This window comes from Psammomys obesus, unplaced genomic scaffold, assembly GCF_907164565.1.
Source record: "Psammomys obesus unplaced genomic scaffold, mPsaObe1.curated_primary_1811, whole genome shotgun sequence".
Lineage (NCBI taxonomy): Eukaryota > Metazoa > Chordata > Mammalia > Rodentia > Muridae > Psammomys > Psammomys obesus.
Window position 1 is genome coordinate 10,760,319 of NW_026596088.1, and position 19,838 is coordinate 10,780,156.

A 19,838-nucleotide genomic window follows, 5' to 3' on the forward strand; every position below is an offset into this window, starting at 1 on the left:
AATACCTTTACCCACTGAGCTGCCTTGACTGTCCCTATATGCTCCCTTGAGCCAAGCATGGCCAGGATGTGTCCATAGTCTTTCCTTCAAGCATGACCTTAAAACTGAGCACAGAGGAACTCTCCGCAGCCTACCCTTCAGGGCAACAAGTAGGATAACAGATGGAAGACACGAGGCCGAGCAGTAACATACATCTCCTGATGAGAATCCAGGGATTGTGCTACCCCAACAGCACCTTCCTATGTGAACATCCACCCATAGCCTTTGCTCGAGGAGGGCAACTGGTTCCACTCTTTTCCCTTCTGTTGTACCAGTAAGCACTCACCAAGACAAGAACAGTGTGTTTGGTTACAAACTGATTAGGACTCATTAATCAATTAAAGGTTTAAGAGAAACTTGGTCTCAGAGACAGAGGCAGGTGGGTCTCTATATATTCAAGGCCAGCCTGGTCTACATAGCAAGTTTCAGGCATGTCAGGGCTACACAGTAAGGTCCTGTCTCAAAAAACAAATAAAACAAGAATGGCAGCAGGGTGAAGTTAATGTAAAATTCTGAAGCGATAGAGTGGATGTGTAGCTCAATGATACAAATGTCTACAATGGGCAGAAAGGTTCAGCACTCATTTAACATGAGTTCCTGTACCACAGAGGTAAGAAAGCAAACACCATTCCCAACTGCCAGTACAGTCAGGGCTCCAGATAGTAATCTTCTAGTTGGTTCATCAGGAATACTTACCTGAGACTTTGACTGGAGTTGTGTGAGCATGGAAACAGGAAATGAGCCCTTCACTTTTGTGGCCACAGCACCTGGCAGAGCAGGTGAGGTTCTGGAGCCGGCAAGCATCGGGGGCTCCTGACACAGCAGGAAGCTTCCTGCTTCTTGGTTGTTCCCAAAGCACCATCTTGTCAGCAGCCAACTCTGGTGATGTAACACCTAGAAGTTCTGTTTTTCTTTTCTTTTTGAGATGGGGTCCCATGTAGCTGCCCTCGGATGTCCTAAGTACCGGAGGATGATTCTGAACTTCTGATGGTCCTGCCTACACATCTGAAGGGCTAGGATCACAGACATGTGTCACCATATCTAATTTCTGCAGTTTGGGGGATCTAACCCAGGGCTTCCTGCATGCTCAACTCCATCCTAGGCCCTAGGAAGAAAAAAAAATCTCAAAGCCTCCCAAGACTCTAGGAGCTCCCTATACCCTTTGATCCCCTTTTATTTAAAAAATGAGAAGAACCTTCTTACAGAAGAGCTCATCCCCTACATCCAAGAATCCCAACTCAGAAGGAGTTAGTAGTAAAAGTAATGCTGTGGCTAGTACAAGCACATTCAGCACGGGCTGGCACTGGCTGAAGCTCAGGGGCGCAGGACAAGTCCTTTTCTTCATTTCCTTTCTTTTTTGAGGCAAGGCCTTGTCATATAGCTCAAACTCATGCCTCAGCCTTCCCAATGCTAGGATGTTCAGTGGGTGCAAGTCCAAGTGTAGGTTTAAGTCCCACTACCACAAAAAAGAGGGAAGGGGTCAGCAGGGCTGAGGAGAAAGGACTCAATGAGACAACCTACCACTTCAGTCTATGGCACCAGGATTTCAGAGTGCTAGCTTCTCACTCCTTCCTTCCTCTTTTAGCAAAGCCACAAGGCAAATGCAACTCAGGCTGAGTTACCGTTACCAAGGGTAACAATGGTACAGGTTGAGAAATGACCAAACCTGGGGCCCTACAAACTGAAAAAGTCAACGACAGATGTCCTCCCAACTGAACAGGGCTCTGGGAACTGAGTCTTCCTCAACCTTTCCAAGGACTCTCCCTTAAGAATTTCCTGTGTTGGGCTAGAGAGATGGCTCAGTTAAGGGCACTTAGTGGTCTTTGAGAAGACCAAGATTTAATTCTCAGTACCCATGGTGGCTCACAACTGTCTGTAACTCCAGCCCCAGGGATTTCATGCTCTTTTCTAGCCTCCCTGGACATGAGGCACATACATGATGCATATACATATACGCAGGTAAAGCATCCATACCCATAATATAAAAATAACTAAGTCTTAAAAAAAAAAAAAAAGAAAAGAATTTTCTTCCCAGTGATAATAATCACCCTAGGGAAAACATGCAGGGAAGGCTGTCATCATCCCATCCAAACCTATAGTCCAAAGGAGCTCCCAAGAGGGGCCTTGTGTTAAGACCCGAGAGAAAGGGAAAGCACAGTGGCCAGCAGACAAATGATGAGGTTCTTTCTCCAACACTGTCTGCAGAGGATGTAGCCCATGGTAGGTCATTTGTCTAGCATCCAGACAGATCTGTTTCCAATCCCCACCATCAGAAAACCAGGAGAAACAAAACAAGCCTGCATGTAAACCATCTCAAAATCATACCTTTAACCAAATGTCCAGGTATACACCTGCAATCAACCCTTGGAAGGCTGAGGCAGGCGGACTCCCATAAGTCTAAGGTGAGCCTAAGCTCTTCAGTGAGTTCCCAGGCAGCCTGGGAGTCTGTCTTAAAGTAATAACAACAACAAAACAAAACCATACCTCTGACTAGTTGCTCATCAAAATGATTAAAGAGAAGGGAAAACAAAAAACAAAACAAGATATCTGATAAGACTTGAGGAACTAGTTGATAGACACAAAAGAAAGGAAAACATAACCCAACCAGGCAATGCCCACAGCTGTTGCCTAAACCAAGCCTTAAGCCTGAAGCCTGCAGCCAAGTAGACATCCTTCCTAAAGTCCATTCAGGTATGCTCCTGAACATTCATGGACAATAATTAACTACAGGACAGAACCCAGGCCCCTGAGAACACGGAGACAAGGAAGCCACTCTCAGAACTGCCAATCTGGGATTGCCTGATGGGCAAACAAAGGGATATTCACACAAAACAGCAGAGAGGCCACTGTTCTTGCCAAACAGTACCTTTTAAGTGATAAAAAATCAGCTATCCCATTTCTGACTATTTCTTCTTTTTCACTGTAGTTCTGGGGGTTGGTGATGGCCTTGTTCGTGGCAGGCAAGTGCTGTCGCACTGAGCTACCTCCCAGTCATCCTTCCTCTAGACTGCCTATCTTGCTGCAGTTTCTCCTCACCCAGGCACCCTGTATGTGGTGTCCGTGGCACAGAAAATGCACGGAGCCATGGTCTGACCTGATGGAAAGGACAACAGAGCGATAACACGGTCTTGGAGCTAATGGGCAGTGATGATTGGGGAGTTTCTCCTCGGAGTAGGAGGGGTGAGAGTTTTCTATCTCAGGAGAGTGTAGAAAGGAATGTAGATGATGAACAAAGTATTCCCTTTTCCTTGATAAGAGAATCCTGAATTGAGGCTGGTCACTTTTCCTGTGGATTACTCAGCTTGCAGGGCAGCTACAGTAATAGGACATGGACTAAGGCTGTCGGCTACACAGGGCATCCTGAAGTCCATTCAGGAATGTCCCTGAACATTTGCGGACAGGACAAATATAGGAGATATAAATTCAAATACTTCTGAGTTCTTTTGAAATATCCCTCGGTTCTTTTTCCTGCCCTTCCCTACTGCCATGATAGACAGGGAGAGCAGTGATTTAAGGATAAAGCCACACACTGAGGATAGCAGAGTAGAAAAGTGGGACCCCCACACCACTCCGAGATGTCCTTAGCGAAAGGGGGAGACTTTGTTAGTTTAATCCCTGCCACTGGTTTCCTGCCACATGGAGGAATAGAAGGCAAGCACATGAATAAAGTAGCTGTGACAAGGCCACAGAGGCTACTCTACTGAAGCCTTCTAGAGGGTAAGGTCCTAACACTAGGCCAGAGTCACCAGAAACACTGAGGGGAAAACGGCTTTTTCAGAATAACTATGAATATCAAAGACAGAGTCGCTGAGAGAGGAAGATAAACACCCATGAAAGAAAATCATCCTCAGGTTAACAGCAGGTTATCCTCAGGCCACAGGCAGAGCTCTTTCACCTAGCTAAGACAATGTCATGAAATTATGGGATGTGGCCCCTGAACCACTAACGAAAATACAGAACAATGGGAGTCTGGCTGGGTTTGTTTTTGTCCTGGTTCTGCTAGATTTCAATCCTTAAATATCTGTGTCAAAAAATAAAAAACTGTATTCTCGCTTTAACAGTCTCTTCCTTTATTCCAAATGTGCTTTAAAGTATTTATTGAGTGAAGAGAAAAGAAGGGATGTTGAAAGACGAAACAGATGTTGAATTTATCATTTTCTTCCAAGGTCCGGCAGACGTCAGGACTTTACGTGTCTGTTCAAAAGAAGTATGCTTATATTTTAAACATATCTTCCTTTATTCTGAATGTTCTTTTACTCACAGACACATTAACTTACCGCTTTAAAGTATGATTAGCTCACCACAGATTACAAATTATAAGCATGTTCTCTAGTAAGAACAATATAAATAATCATGAAGAGTTACAAATAATTTTGAAATAAACCATTGCAATATACCGACGGCTATCTAATTATGTGGCACTTGAAAAATGCTCACTCATGAAAATTTTGTAGAACATTTCAATTTTCTTTAATGTAAATTTCTCTACTTCTTCAACTATATAGAATACAGCATGAATTTTAATCATCTGAAGACAGATGATTTGAAATGAAAATGGACATCCATTTATAATTGTTTGTTTTCCCTAAACAAAGGAACAAAATTACATACGTGGCTCAAACTTCAGTTCTCCCATGGGCCCTGATGGAGCGATCCCTTGTTGTAATTTCTTCTGTTCCAGCTGCTGGACCGCCTGGTGAGGGGGAGAATATGAAAGTACTGCTTGATCTTTTTGGTCACATACAACCCTTAGCTAAGCCTGACAAACTGAAATGTTTCTCCTAGAACACTCTTGGATCATACTCTGAACACTGAGGAAGGGTGAGTACAGTCCGACTTCCCACAGACCCACAGCAGAAGGTAATACGTGCGAAGGGCTTTGAGGCAGAGTGCACTGTGCGTCACTGGTAATAAGAGGAAAGCCTCGTCTCCATGGGGGTCCGCAGGAGCTCTTTCTCCAGCTTGGAGTACAGCCATTATTTTCACATACACTCAGATACCCCCTGATCTGACCTCGTAGCCAGGCTCTGTGGTGCACACCTGCAACCCCAGTGCTTGGCAGGAGAGGCCAGAAGTAAAGAGTTCAAAGTTATCTTCACTATACAGAGTCTGAGGCCAGCCTGGGCCACATGAAACCCTGTCTCAAAAGCCAATTAAAACAAACAAACAAAAGATTTGGTCTGTTGTATAGGTCTGCCTATGTGGATTCCAAACACTGCCTCTTAAGGTAATGTCCTGAAACACCAACAGTCACATAAAATACCTAGTTGTTTTTACATAATGCCAACAGAACCCTAAGAGTTGCTCATGGGCTTTTAGAAAAGGCAATCTGGCCCCATCTCCAACTGCAATTAAGAGATCTGAAACAGTTGAAAAGGCCTACTAAATAATACTGGTTGTTGTTTTTCTTTGTTTTTCCTGTCTGGCCTGCTGATGGCTTTCCTGCTCGACTCTGTTCATAGGGCTGTGTGTTGTCAACCCTCTGTGTCTCATTCACTGGGAAATGGCTAATGGCCTTAAGGTTACACATGGCAGAGTCTGCAGAGTGTAAACAGGTAGGGTAGGTCTCTCACCAAGCAATAAGGAAATCCACCTAAGATTACCTACCGAGATTTTAGTCTTTTTTTTTTAATGTGTAGTGTTCTGTCCTGCCCACATTTGTGCCTGCAGGCCAGAAAAGGGCACCAGATTTCATTATAGATGGTTGTGAGCCACCCTGTGGTTGCTGGGAATTGAACTCAGGACCTTTGGAAGAACAGCCAGTGAGTGCCCTTAACCTCTGAGCCATCTCTCCAGCCCCAATTTTAGTCTTCTAATGGCTCCTTTAATGATGCTCAAATGCAGCTTAAAAAGCCACAAGCTAAGCTTCACCCATTAGTAATGGCCAACATGGGGTGAAAATAAGCCAGAGGCGGGGTATGATGGGTGACGCTGGATGCAAAATTGACAAGATCTATTGTTATCTAGAAGATAAAACACTGGGCATGTCTGTGAGGACGTCTCTAGATTGAGTTAACTGATGTGGGGAAAACTAACCTAAGTGTGGGCAACACCACTCCAAAGCCTAGGGTTCTAGACTGCACAAAAAAGGAGAAAGCGGGATGAGTGCCTGCATTAATCTGTCTTTGCTTCCTGACTGAACACGATGTGGCCAGCTGCCTCACATTGCCCCCCCCCCCCCACGCCTTCCTGCCATGATGGAGAGCACCCTCAAACTGAGCTAAAACAACCCTTCTTCCTGTAGGGTAAGTCTGCCTGGTATTTTGTCATAGTAACAGAGACAGTAACTAACCCAGACGATTTTGTCACCCTGAGTGCTGCCTAGGGGACCAAGATGAATGGTTATCTTGAAGAAAAGGCATGTGTAGGCCAGAAGTTCTCCTTAGGTAGGCTGGAAAAACTGGATGGATCCAAGCCAGAGTGATGTCAGACAACCTCTAACTTAATTATCATGCCATATGCATGCTGAAGGACACGGCTCCCAGTGCCAGGACAGGTGACAAGTGTCATAGAAGGAACCATAACAGGAACAAAAATAAGTGGTGCCAGATTTCTGGAAAATCTATGCCTATACACAGAAAGGGCAGGGATATCCTTTGTTAGTCTACATCCTCCTCATCTCTTTCGCTCTCATCTGTAATCTTCCAACAGCCAAGAATGGGGAGCTTGATTTGTGAGTGTGCCTCATTTCTCCTGCTCTTGGCCAAAGATAAAAGTCACTTTCACTGTTCAGTCGGTATGACATGTTCTTGTTGATTCCACAATTCCAAAACAGAAAATCTGTAACAAAGCTAGTTTTAAAACTCACCAAAATTTAAACTATGATAGCTTAATACTACATTAAGGTAAACATAACACAAGGTCAGCTTGGTGTTCTGTTGTACTACTAATCTCAGCATTAGGGAGGTTGAGGCAGGAGGATCATAAGCTCCAAGCCAACCCTGGCTACATGAGACATTAAATATTAAATAAACAATCAACACACAACAACACTGGGCTGGTGGTGCTCACTTTAATCCCAGCACTTAGGAGGCAGAGGCAGACAGATCTCTGTGAGTTGGAAACCAGCCTGGTCTACACAGTGAGTTCCAGGAGAGCCAAAGCTAAACAGAGAAACCCTGTTTTGAAAAACCAAACAACAAAACAAGCAAAGAAACACAGGCTTTTGGCAAAGCATCTAACATCTGGTTGGGGTACTTGCTGCACTGGAGACCAAGCCTAGGGCTTCACACATGCTAAGAACATCCCCTGCCTCTGGGCTATACCTCCAGCCCCTAACTTGGGTTGGCTCGTTTTTGTTTATTTGAGAGAGGTTTCACTCTGTGACACAAGTTGGTAGCTGGGCTCAAGCAATCCTACTGTCTCAGAAGCTTTGACTACAGATGCACATCACTGCAAGGATCCCCTGACATTCCCTGCAAGCTGCATCTCATCAGTGTCTATCTGCTACTACTCAGTACTCAGGTTCTGAGTCCCACACAGCCCATGACAGTCCCTCAAGCCACAACCCTCAGTGTCTACCTGCTCATACTCCTGCTTCTGAGCCTCAAGGTGGTCATGCTGGCGCTGCAGCTCTTCCTTCTGCTTCTGCAGTTCATCTGCCTTCTTCTTAAGCTCATCCTCTTGCATGGCGATAATATTCTCATACTCTTTTAGCTCTTCCTCGGTGAATAACTGTTGCTGATCCAATGTCTAAAGGGAAAGTAAAGTAAATAATAATGCCAGAAACACGAGGGTGCTTGTGTTCAGCTTTAAAATCCTAGAATCATCATTGATTTCTTTTTAACTATTTTAAGTATTTATTTTATTTTATGTGTAGGTGTGTATGTGTGAGAGAGATCGAGAGAGAGAGACTGGGCGTATCTGTGTGCACCGTGTGCATGCCTGGCACCTTTAGAGGCCAGAAGAGGGTGTTGGATCCTTTAGCACTGGAAGCATACGCAGTTGTAGTCACCCCGTGGGTCCTGGAAACCCAGCCAAGGTTCTCTGCAAGAGCAGCAAATGTTCTTAACCACTGAGCCACCTCTCCAGCTCCTGTTCATATTTTCTAAAACAGTTTCTTTTTTGGTTTTGGAGACAGAGGTTCACATAGTCCAGGAAGACCTTAATCTTGCTATGTATCCGAAAATGACACCTTGAACCCAGATTCTCCTGGCCTCCACCGTCTAAATGCTGAGATATAGGCACACACAACCACACTTGGGCTATGTTATTTCTTTATATTTATTTGTGTTACTGGAGATTGGACATTTGGTAGGACCTTCCTTGCACATGACCATGGAGTGTTCTACCACTGAGCAACACTCCCATCTTCCCTTTTTTCCCCACCACCACCCTCTTTTCACTTTCTATTCTGACAAGATTTTACTAACTTGGCCATGAACTCACTCTGTAGCTGAGACTAGCCCTGAACTCGGAGCAATGTTCGGGCCTCAGTCTCTGGAGGGTACCTGGGCTAACAGCTTAACATCACCTGTTGAGCTTCTTCTATACAGAAAGGTAGACAGACAGCATGGACAGATGAGGGGTGTGCAATGCATACCCCAGAGAAGATGGGAGCGTCCTACCCTCTCTCCTCCACTTTCACTCCCTTAAGACAGGGTCTTTCACTAAACTTGGAGCTAGTCTGGCAGACTGCATGTCCCAGCAGTCCTCCTAGTCTGCCCCTCACACACAGTCTCAGTGTGTGACTGTACATGGCTTGTCATGTGGATTCTACAGATTTGAACTCCAGTCTTCACACTTGCACAGCAAGCATTCTTATCCCAAGCCATCTCCCTAGGCCCCGGCTTCTTTTACAATAACAATAAAATACTGGAAGACAGGTCTAGTGGCTTATGCCTGTAATCCCAGCACTCACAGATGGAAGCAGGAAGGCTACTTCGAGTGGGAGATTGAGACACAGTCTTAGAAAACAGAAACATGGTGGTGCATGTCTGTAATCACAGCACATGTGAGATGAGACGGGTAGGGCCATCCTTGGCTACATGAGACATCGCCTCAAACAATAATTACAGAAACAGATCTATAGAGACAGCTCAGTGGGTCTTTTAAATTTATTCTCAAAATGTACCTATATTTTAAATTTTCAGTGGTATTATTTTATACTTAGCAAATGTATACTTTTTAAGAGATTTCTAATTTGAGGACTGGAAAGATGACTCAGCAGCTAAGAGTGATTAGGAGCACTGGCCACTCTTGCAAAGGACCCAGGTTTGGTTCCTAGCACTTGCAGAGCTCACAATGGTCTGAAACTCCAATTGCAGGTAACTGGACACTCCTTTTCTGCCTCCTCAGGCACCAGGCATGCCAGGGACATACATACATACATACAACCACTTACACATACATATGAAATAGAAGTAAATAATGTTTTTAAGAAAACATTTCAAATTTTACGCAGTCTGATCATAAAGAAGATAAATTGCTAAAGTTTTCCAAGGAGGCAAGAAACTATTACTTTATAATGACATTGTATATAAAACCTTAATACGGTAAAATTTACACATACAAACATAATGAAGAATGACAGTTAATGGCAGGACACAGTGGCAAAGAGCTTCTAGAAACAAGTATATCTCTAAAGTCTGTCCTGTTACCTCCCAGCTGTCTGGCTCCAAGAATTCTTTCTTCTCTGTAGCTCTCAAGAATTCTTCCAGAGTCACCAACCGGTCTTTGTTGTTATCAATCTGATTTTTAAAAAATATAAAAGCAACATAAATAAATCTTCCGTATTTCTTAGGTACAAATCTTCCACAGGATGCCATCTTGTAAACATTCAGCAATTGGGACCAGGGTAACACACACAGAAATGGAAAATAAAGAAAAGTACTCCATTTTCACGGAATCAAGAAACATACATCTTCCTCTTCTATTATAATTAAAACTTGAGGCTGCAAGTCCTCTACCTGTCCATCTACCTGATATTATATTATGTTGTTATGGCCAATGCCTTCACCAAAACAAACAATCCAGGTAGACCCAAGTGCTTAGACAAGAAAAACCCCCACTCTAGGGCAGCATGGTCAAGAACAAAGCAGGTAAGGTTAAGACACTCAGCCTACCACTCTTCACAGGCATGGGGTATGCTTTCTAAGTTGAGGTCTCAGCGACTACAGATCTGGCTGTGCAGACCAGTTTGGCCTGAACTTCTGGTGGTTCTGCAGTCTCTACCTATCAAGAGCTGAAATTAGAGGCGTGTGTGGTGGTTTGAAGAATGGGTCCCATGGGCTCATATATTTGAAAGCTTTGACATTAGGGAGTGGCACTATCTGAGAAGGATTAAGAGGTGTGGCTGTGCTGGAGTAGGTGAGGCCTTGCTGGAGGAAGTGTGTCACTGGGAAGCTCAAGCCCAGTATCTCACTCTCTGTCTACAGATCAGGATGTAGCTCTCGCTTACTTCTCCCACACCATGTCTGCAACCATGCTCCCTGTCACGATAATAATGCACTGCTAAAACTGTAAGCAAGCCCCCAAATACATGCTGTTTTTATTGCCTTGGCTGTGGTGTCCACAGTAACAGAACAAACTCTGACAGCATGGACCACCACACCTGGTTCACCTTTCTTTTTATTTTAAAGAAATATATTTAATCCACACTACAAATATATCTAAACAGATGTCAATGGCCTCTCTAAGTCCTCTTCACTGTACAGTGTGCAGTTCTTGGCAAACTGAGTTACAATGCTGAACTTTTATGACCAAATAAATTATTTGACATTGGGTCTATAAGACAGGGTCTCAGATGGCAGTCCAAGCTAACCTCCACTCTACAGGGCCCCAGTTCAGCACCGAAAGATCAAATATTCCTGTGGAAACTACTGAAACCCAACAGCTACCTGAGGCTGGAGAGAAGGCTCAGCGGTTAAGAGCATTTGCTGTGCTGGAAGAAGACAAGGTCTCATCTACAGAGCCCACCAGGTGGTTCACATCTGCCTGTACTTCTAGATCCAGTTTCTGGAGCAAATGTCACCCAAGGAGTGAATGAAAGCAGGACGGTGAACACAGCCAGGGACAGGCCCAGACACTGTCACATTCAGACTTGGGGAGGGACAGGCAGAAGATTCTGAAGGCTTAAGAAGAGGTTGTGAACTCTATCAGGGTGCCAAAAGCACTATGAGACCACACTGCACTGGCCAAGATGGCAGTGCCCTGACAGGATGGACTGCACTGGATGGCAGAAGCTACCACACGATCAGCACAGAGAAAATGAAATTGAAGGCGCAATGGAGAAAATGAAAAGAGATTACAGCTGCCCTCTAGTGGGAGAGATCCAGTACAGTACAGATGAAACCCCGGCCCGGGGGACAAAGGGAGTCTACAGCAGGAAGAATATCCTTGAAGAGAGAAACTAGCACTAATACGTGGGAGGACAGCGCCTTCAACAGGAGCAGCAGCCATGGTTACCCACGGATCAGACCCAAGGCAAAATGAATGTGAGGAGAGGCACAGTTGCTGGAAGACTAGGTTGCCCCTGTCTTTGTAGGAAACTGAAAGGAAGGGCAGAGGAAGAGAGGAGTCTTGAGGTTTTAAGGAGAGCAGAGAACAGGGAAGTTAATGGACCAGGGATTCACATGGCCACGCAGAGGGCCTCCTAGTGATCTGGGTTCACAGCCTAGATCTAGTGAGGCCAGCTAGCATGCATCTGTGTTAGTCTCTAGCACAGTCTGTCTGTGCTCCGGTATGGGGGGGTAGGGGACCGTGCAAAGCAGGGTCACACAACAGAACAAACACTGAGCTAAGGTAACTGTCCATCCATGCACATCTGTCAATTACTTAATAACACTGGTTTTGGAGACCCAGGTCATGGGAGAAAGAAAAACTCACTGAACAAGCAAAGTTGAAAAAAAAAAAAAATAGTCAGTTGCTCTAAAAGATAGAAATTAAAATTTTAGGTCTCTGTGATGGTTTCTGTCCTTATAGCAATTACTGCTCCAGCCTGTACCAGGGTCTACATCCCTGCATCCAGCTCGGCCTCTGTAGCTGAAACAGCCTGGGAGAGGTACCCAGTCTCTCCTCACTGACTATGGAAATGCTTCAGTCAGGGAAATGGGAGCAGACACTGGGTTTGGCACGGTTGGACATCAGTTTTACACATTAGTCTGTGAATGGGTCTTGAGTTTCTTATGTCTTTTATATCATCCAGTGAGAGAACACTCCTATAACCTAGGACTAAAAGACACCAAAGAGCTAAACCAACTAGACCCAAGCTTGGCTGAGCCAGCCCAAACTTCTTGTACCCTTGAAGCTTATAGAAAGCAAACAAAATGTAAACACTTGTTGTTATAATTATTAAAGTAAAAGAATTTGGGGGTCTTCTTACTGTAGGCTGAGTATCCATTGTCCAAAATGTATGGGACCAGATGTGGCTTTAAATATTGTAATTAATTAGTTTTGGATTTAACCCCAGCATCATGTGGGAGACAGCTGCAGGAGAATCTCTGTGAGTTCAAGGCCAGCCTAGTCTACAAACTGAGTTCCAGGACAGCCAGGGCTACACAAAGAACCCATGGCGAACCCTAATTCCCACCCCCCAAAATTTTTTTGAGATATTTGCACATACATAATGAGGTATCTTTGGGAAGGACCTTGTGGTGGTTTGAATAAAAATGCCCCCCCAAGCTTATAGGGAGTGGCACTATTAGGTATGCCCTTATTGAGGTAGTGTGGCTTTGCAGAAAAGTCACTAGGGTGTGGGCTTTGAGGCCTCAGATGCTCTAGCCTGGCCAGTGTGTCATTGTCACTTCCTGTTGCCTGCAGATCTAGATGTAGAATTCTCAAGTTTTCTTAACATGTCTGCCTGCGCTCTACCATGCTTCCTGCCAAGACAATAATGGACTAAACCTCTGAAACTATAAGCCAGCCCCATTTAAATGTTTACCTTTATAAGAGTTGCTGTGGTCATGGTGTCTCTTCACAGCAGTAAAAACTCTAAGACAGACTTACCCCCAAACAAAACTGATTTATGGTTCACATATACAATTTATATATACATCTGAAGGCAACTTTAAACAATTTTGTAAATAATTTGGTGCAAGAAACATAAAAATTCATGATATAGGCTTTTCTACTTCTTTCATCTTTGTCAGTGATCAAAAATTTAGAGCATTTTGGATATCTGATTAGAGCTCTTCAACTCATAAAAGCTTATACAGGTCTAAAAAATGTTAACTATACAACATCATTTTTTTTACTACCCCATATGTTTATTGCTTATATATAATAGTATCATAATCTTGCAAAAATATTTAAAGTGGTACAAACTATTGTTAAAGGAATCTAGTGCAGTATTCTAGTCACAAATACAAAATCCAATTAAATACCTATTGTGCAAGTTGGAGAGATGGCGCAGTGGTTAAAGGCACTTGCTGTTCTTCCTGAGGACTCAGGTTCATATCCCAGCACCCACATGGCCTCTCACAACCGTCCTTCATTCCAGTTCCAGGAAATAAAGCATTTTCTTCTGGCCTCCTTCGGCACCAGGCACGTCACGTGCACGTATGTACATACAAGCAAACACTCATGTGCATACAATTAAAAAAACATACAAATCTAACTGCATATTTACACTTCCATCTTATGATAAGAATTATTGCAAGAACTTGAATAATGAAAGAAACAACATCCACCCTAACCTTAAAGCATACCTCATTCATGACATGTTCTCGCATCCTAAGCCTTTCCTCTTCCATTTCTATCATATCATCCTCTGCATTTCGGGAATCATATATTTTTTCCAACTTTAAAAAAAAAAAAGAAAAGAAAAGGAAAGTGTGAAAACCAACATGAAAGAAGAGAAGGCGAATGAGAGGCACAAGGCAGACAGGACTGAGGAGGGAACAATCGTTTACCTCTTTCGTGAATAGTGCTTCTAATTCTTGTTCATCCAGGAATCCATCACTGTTGACATCTAAAGTTCAATAGTTACAAAGGCAAAAGCAGGCTTGAATCCTCAGAAAAATAAACACTTAAAATACAATTACAATGGTTTGTAAAAAGTAATACTGATGTAAAGTGACAACTGGCTGCAGGACGGGGCTACACCTTTCTCACGAAGCCTCACATCAGCCCAGGGGACAATCCTATATTTACAGCTCATAATCATGTTTTAGAAAAGTACACATTATCTACTTCTTTCCAGAGAGATAGAACATTATCTGTAAGAATAAACGTAGTTAAAAAAAAAAATTTAAGAGTGGTCTTGCTATGCAGCCCTAACTGGCCTGGTATTCACCACGTAGTCCAGGATAGCCTAACACATGCAGCAATCCTCCTGTCTCAGCTTCCCAAGTGCTGGGATTACAGGTGTCACCACCATATCATCTTAGTAAGTTTTAATTCTGTCATTAAAGCTTGTTAGATATAAGCTAACTGGCCACAGAATTATCTCCAGTCTACAGAGAAAGCTTTGAGGTAAGTCACACAAAGATTGAATAGCAAATGTGGGCAGAAAGATACAGCTATGATCTAAGACACCTACTGAGACTATTAATAATTTCACTTCAAGGAAAAACTCTAAATACAACTATTGTTAGAACTCAGCAGCAAACCGTCACAGTGATCAATTATGAGTAAATCAAATACAGACTTTTCAAACAACAGATATAAATATCAATATTTGTATCAAATCTGTTACCATGTAATTTGAAAAATGTCTTGGGGTCAAAGTCATTAGGGTCCAATCCATCAGTCTCTTCCCAAACCTCTTTTAGTTGATCTTTGCTTCCCTGTGAACCAATTTTAAGAAATTGCTCAAAACAAAATATAATCTATGTATAGAGACTCAAAAAATATGTCTGAGGAACTTTTCAGAATTAAGATTTGAGATTTACATGCTAAACTTAGGACAAATTCTGCTACAACGAATTTATTTCCTCTAGATAATGGTTTCCACGATTCACAGTCCTTACAGGGTGATTGACTTTGGGGTGGTTTTCATGCTTCCTCTTCATTTCTTCAAATTTAGCTTCTTCTTCTTTTCTCTTTTCCTCATCCAGGGTTTTTAAATATTCCCTGCGCTCGTGTTCCTTCATCATCTCATACTTCTTAAACTCTTCATGCCGAGTCCGGTCATACTGCTCCAGATCTGCGGTAGCCTGGAACACAACACAGTGTGCAAGAAAAGTGTTAGCAGTCCTTCTGTTTTCTCTCTCACACAAGCATGTGTGTGGCGTGCATGCAGGCGTGTGTGTGCATTCACATGTGTGCGGGGGCATCTGTGTGCAGGTGTGTGTGAAGGCCTGAGGTTGATATTGGGCTCTCCACCTTATTCATTGAGGCGGGATCTCTCAAGTGAGCCCAGAGCCAGCTCCTCAGAACAACAAAACAGCACTTAAAAATGTAGTGTGTCCTCTAACAGAAATGGTATAGGAGAGGAAAACAACCAAACATTGGACTATTCAAAGCAAGCAAAATATAAGCTGATTTCAAAAAGAAGGAACTTGGGCAAACATAAACATGATTCAAAATGGAAGTGGTCAACAGCTATTTCAGCGAATTCCATAACTGCCAACTAAAACATCAAGTTTGTTAATTTCTCTCATAACTAATATAATGGGTCCACAAACTCTGATCTAAAATGGCCTGGGCCAAGCAAATGCGGTAGCTCATACCAGTATTTCCAGCATGCACAAATCCCTAACATGCACGAAATTCTGAGATACACTCCTAGTACCACACACAAATATAATATATAGGAATACAATAAAATAATAATATATAATGGTAAAAATATTATTATATATAAATATATCATATATAAAATAAACATAATAGTAACAAATTTTAAGGGATTTTCCAAATTTTAGGGCACAGGGAAGAAAGCCAAATGGAGATGGAGAGACTTGAACCACACTGCCTCATGCAAAGAAATACCAGGCAAAGGAAACTGCCTCTCCTGCAGGACCTTCATAGGCAGCACTTCCTTGCAAAGTCTAAATAAAAGCTATAGATACCATCATGACTAGCTAGTTCAATCCTGGTTCAGTTTTTCAGCATTTTGGATTTGGGGACATGGATTAGTGATACATACTCATATTAGCACTCATATCTGTAGTGAGAAAGCTTAAAGCAACCTCCCTCAGAGGATACATGTTCTTCAGAGCATATGAGAGTTGTATTCCCACTTCAAAGAGTCTATCGGTCAAATTACAGATTCTCAACAGAACATAAAGACCCCACTCTGGGGGTGGGAGGGGCATAGCCTCACCGCCTTGATTAGCATATCCAAATCTTTGGATTCAAATGTGTCCGGATTCTGGTGATTCAGGTGTTCGAACTGCTTCAGAAGAAGGTGGTGATTCATGCCAGTATCTGCAACAGCGTGAGAAATCAGCAAATGTCAGCCTCAGAGGACACCGAACATTAACCTCTGGCCTCTACACACATGTACACATGAACACATACAAACCACACATTGAAGAACATACTGGCACTTAATGTAAAAACCTCAACAGGCAGATGCCGACAGTGTCCCCCCATCTGCCCGGTGCCTACCTTGAAGGGAATCCAGCTTAGCTTTGATGAGCATTCTTAGCCTTCCCACTTCTTGCCTCTTCAGTTCATCAAGTTTTGTCCTCACATGGTGACTTACTAAGTCCAGCTCTTTGCTCAGCCTCCCACTCTGTCAGCAAAATTAACAGATTAGTTCTCTCTAGTGCATTTTACTTTATACGTGATGTAACAGAGTGAAAATAGCATCACAGGAACTGAAGCAACAGCTCAGCAGTTAAGACCATAGGCTGCTCTTCCATAAGACCCAGCACCCACGTGGTGGCTCACAACCATCTGTAACTCCAGGTCCAGAGGATCCAACACCCTATCTGATGTCTACAGACATCACACCTGTGCATTCACATGATGCACAAACACACACGCAAAACACCCACACATTAAAAATTAAAACATACTTTTAAATGGTGTTATCTCAAATTAGCAATAGTTTGGCTGACACAGCTAAATTTTACATTATAAAAGCATTCCTTTCATTTCAGCTCATCTCAGTTGGGCATGATGACTCATTCCTATAATCCCACCACTTGAGAGGTGGGGGCAGGGAGATCAGAAGTTCAAGGCTACCTTTAGCTTCATAAGGAGTTCGAGGACAGCCTAGTCTCCAGTCTCCCTCAGTTCAATCCTGAGAATAGGGGCCTATTTCCAGGACCTGCACACACATTGAAACCCCATGATACATAAATCCCTTATACATGATGGCATGTCATCACATGTAACCTGTGCCAGCTGTACATTTCTCAATACACCCAGGATATTATACAGAATGGTATTCTTAGGATGGAGGCATAGAGTTGTCCCTGCCATATTAACATAAGCTAACATAAGGAGCTTACTTCCTCCTCTGCTAATCTGGAACTGACCATAGCACCAGGCCCCAGCCTGATCTCCTCAGAACATGATGCAAGCCACCCAACTTGCTGCACACAGCTCTCTGCCATGATGCCTGTGACTGCAACACCATTAGCTGACCCCGTGGCCTCTATTTCTAACTCTGAGTCCAACTCCAGAGTATTTCCTGTACATGGAGTGAGTCACAACCCTTGCGTGTCTGGCGCGTGCACCATCCAGCCCCTCCCCCTTCCCTCTACGGTTAAACTCTGGCATATTCTCTGCCGGGAAGAATGGCTTTCTGCCTTTTCCCACTGCTTCACATGGGCCATGTGTCTGTCCTCTGCAGCACAGATCCATCCATCCAATCTATTTCTCAGTGTGATTTTTCCCATCTTCTCTACAAAACTCTCACCTCATATCTCCAGTACTTAGTTCAGCATCTGCCACCTATTGCTGAACGCCACTCACCCTTATTTCCTCTATGTCTGCTTTCTGGAGCTTTTCTCTGAAGTGCTGATCTGTTTCCAGGACGTCAATCACTTGCCTGAGGTATTCGTCATAATAAAGTCCAGTATCCTTCCCGACAGAAACAAACAGTCACAATTAAGAAAGTTTGCCTTGGTCTGAACAGAAAGATGTGAATCCTGAAAAGCAATTCCTAGCAAAATGGCACCAAGACAGAATGTTCTCTGACAACTTCAACAGTCAAGAAAGAGTTCTGAATCGGGATCAATATCATGGTTTACTACAAAATAAGTGTAAAAGTCCTGTGGGGTTTAGAAAGCGGCAGAATCCTTGCCGAGAATGCACAAGTCTCTGGGTTCCAGCCCTACCACTGAAAAGCAACAACACAATGGTGTGAATGGCTTTCTGGAAAAACAAAATAAAATGAATGGTCTCTCCCCATAAGCATCACTCCCTCCCCTGAAAATAATAGTATTTCTCTTCTTGGCTGATGATTGCTACATTAAAAAATGTACTGTGATTAATTCTTCTACATACCAATTACATTAAATAGCACTGGCCAGTGTTTTACTGCCTGATTCCTGCCTAGTACCCTTTTTACTACTGCTTCAGAAATATTTGCCAAATGTGGGGTTATATGTGCCGTCAACATTAACAATCGCAATCCCTCCACTGGGCAGAATTAATACTTCCCAGTCACTCCACTGGCTAGAATTTCTCAGAATGAGCCATTTAGCAGTGACCTTTGCCCTCTGTCACCATCATAATTCATTTCATTCTTCTATTTTGCCCATGCACTTACTGGTAAGTCCATCTTTACACGTTCCGTGGGCTCAGGGTTGTGTACTTTGGTCTTGTCTACGTCGATAGGCACAGCTTCCACAGCTGTAAGCACGCACGGCACCAAGAGAAAACAGTACTGTAGCTGGATGGCCCTCCACCTCATCTGCAATGGAGATGCCGTTACAGCACAGGCCTGCAAAGGTGCTGCAAGGCTGCAGGCAAGCATTCCCAGAGCCACTTCAATTGTATGTCCATTCCCGAGAGGTTAAGTGCAAAACAAACAAAAACAAAAACAAACAAACAAACAAACAAAAATGCCACTAGGAAATGGGGTGGTAACAGATTATAACTTAAAATTTTGACATAATAAATCACCAAAGAAAATCAGAGGACAGCTGGCAAGATGGCTCAGTGGGTAAAGGCAAACACACCCATAAAATAAATAAAAGAAAAGACTACTTTAAAAAAAAATGAAAATCAAAGAAGAGCTTGGTGAACTGGCATGGGCCTGTCATCCTAGTACTCTGGTGGCTGAGCCAAGAGGGTTGTAAGTCCTAGGTCAGCATGGGCTACTTGGTGAGACCCTGCTTCAAAACAGAGCCTGGCATGGTAGTGCACAGCCATAGTGGAAAACTTGGAAGACTAGGTCAGGAAAACTACTGCTGTGGTCTGAGACTGGCCTGCACTGCACAGTAAGTTTCAGGCCAGCCAGGGTACTATAGCAACAGCCTGTCTCAAAAAAACAAAAAGAAAGGAGGAAAGGGGAAGAGGCAGGAAGAAAATTTTGAAAGAAATGTTTTTCAGCCAAACTTAAAAAGACAGGAAACAAAATTTTTAACTTCTGAACTGTTTATATAAGAAAACATTTGGAAAAAAAAGAAAAGAAAAGAAAAGAAAAGAAAACATTTGAAAGTTAGATGGGGTGGCTCAACCATGGTATCCCAAGCACTTGGGAGGCTGAGACAGGAGGATTGTCATGAGTTCAAGGCCAGCCTGAGCTACAGAGTTAAGTTCCAGGCCACTCTGGGTGCAGATACTCTATGTCAAAAACAAACAAAAGAAAGTAAACAATGAGAATATAAAGGGTATGAGAAAAAAAGGGGCACGTGAGAGAGTAAGAGTGAGAGGGACAGGGAGGGAGAAAAGACAGAGATATGAGAAGGTGAAAGACAGAAGGGGCGGGGAGATAAAACACTGCTTGCTTAAGG

General features: G+C 43.2%; 1 protein-coding gene across 4 annotated transcripts in view; it reads right to left on the bottom strand.

Annotated features, from left to right (window-relative positions):
• Positions 1-4,085: 4,085 nt before the first annotated feature.
• Nucb2 (nucleobindin 2) overlaps positions 4,086-19,838 on the bottom strand; it is a 33,228-nt gene continuing 17,475 nt past the window's right edge. For 3 of the 4 annotated variants that reach the window (XM_055627460.1, XM_055627461.1, XM_055627462.1), the window contains 12 exons: positions 18,650-18,793; positions 17,851-17,958; positions 16,534-16,660; positions 16,247-16,350; positions 14,949-15,134; positions 14,675-14,765; positions 13,890-13,948; positions 13,686-13,778; positions 9,639-9,728; positions 7,561-7,731; positions 4,651-4,732; positions 4,086-4,233 (listed from right to left, as the gene is read on the bottom strand). In XM_055627460.1, coding sequence (XP_055483435.1) covers positions 4,226-4,233; positions 4,651-4,732; positions 7,561-7,731; positions 9,639-9,728; positions 13,686-13,778; positions 13,890-13,948; positions 14,675-14,765; positions 14,949-15,134; positions 16,247-16,350; positions 16,534-16,660; positions 17,851-17,958; positions 18,650-18,793 — 1,263 coding nt within the window. In that variant the 3' untranslated portion in view covers positions 4,086-4,225. Of the gene's footprint in view, positions 4,234-4,642; positions 4,733-7,560; positions 7,732-9,638; positions 9,729-13,685; positions 13,779-13,889; positions 13,949-14,674; positions 14,766-14,948; positions 15,135-16,246; positions 16,351-16,533; positions 16,661-17,850; positions 17,959-18,649; positions 18,794-19,838 lie in introns of those variants that run through there. The other variant, XM_055627463.1, reaches the window with a different exon arrangement.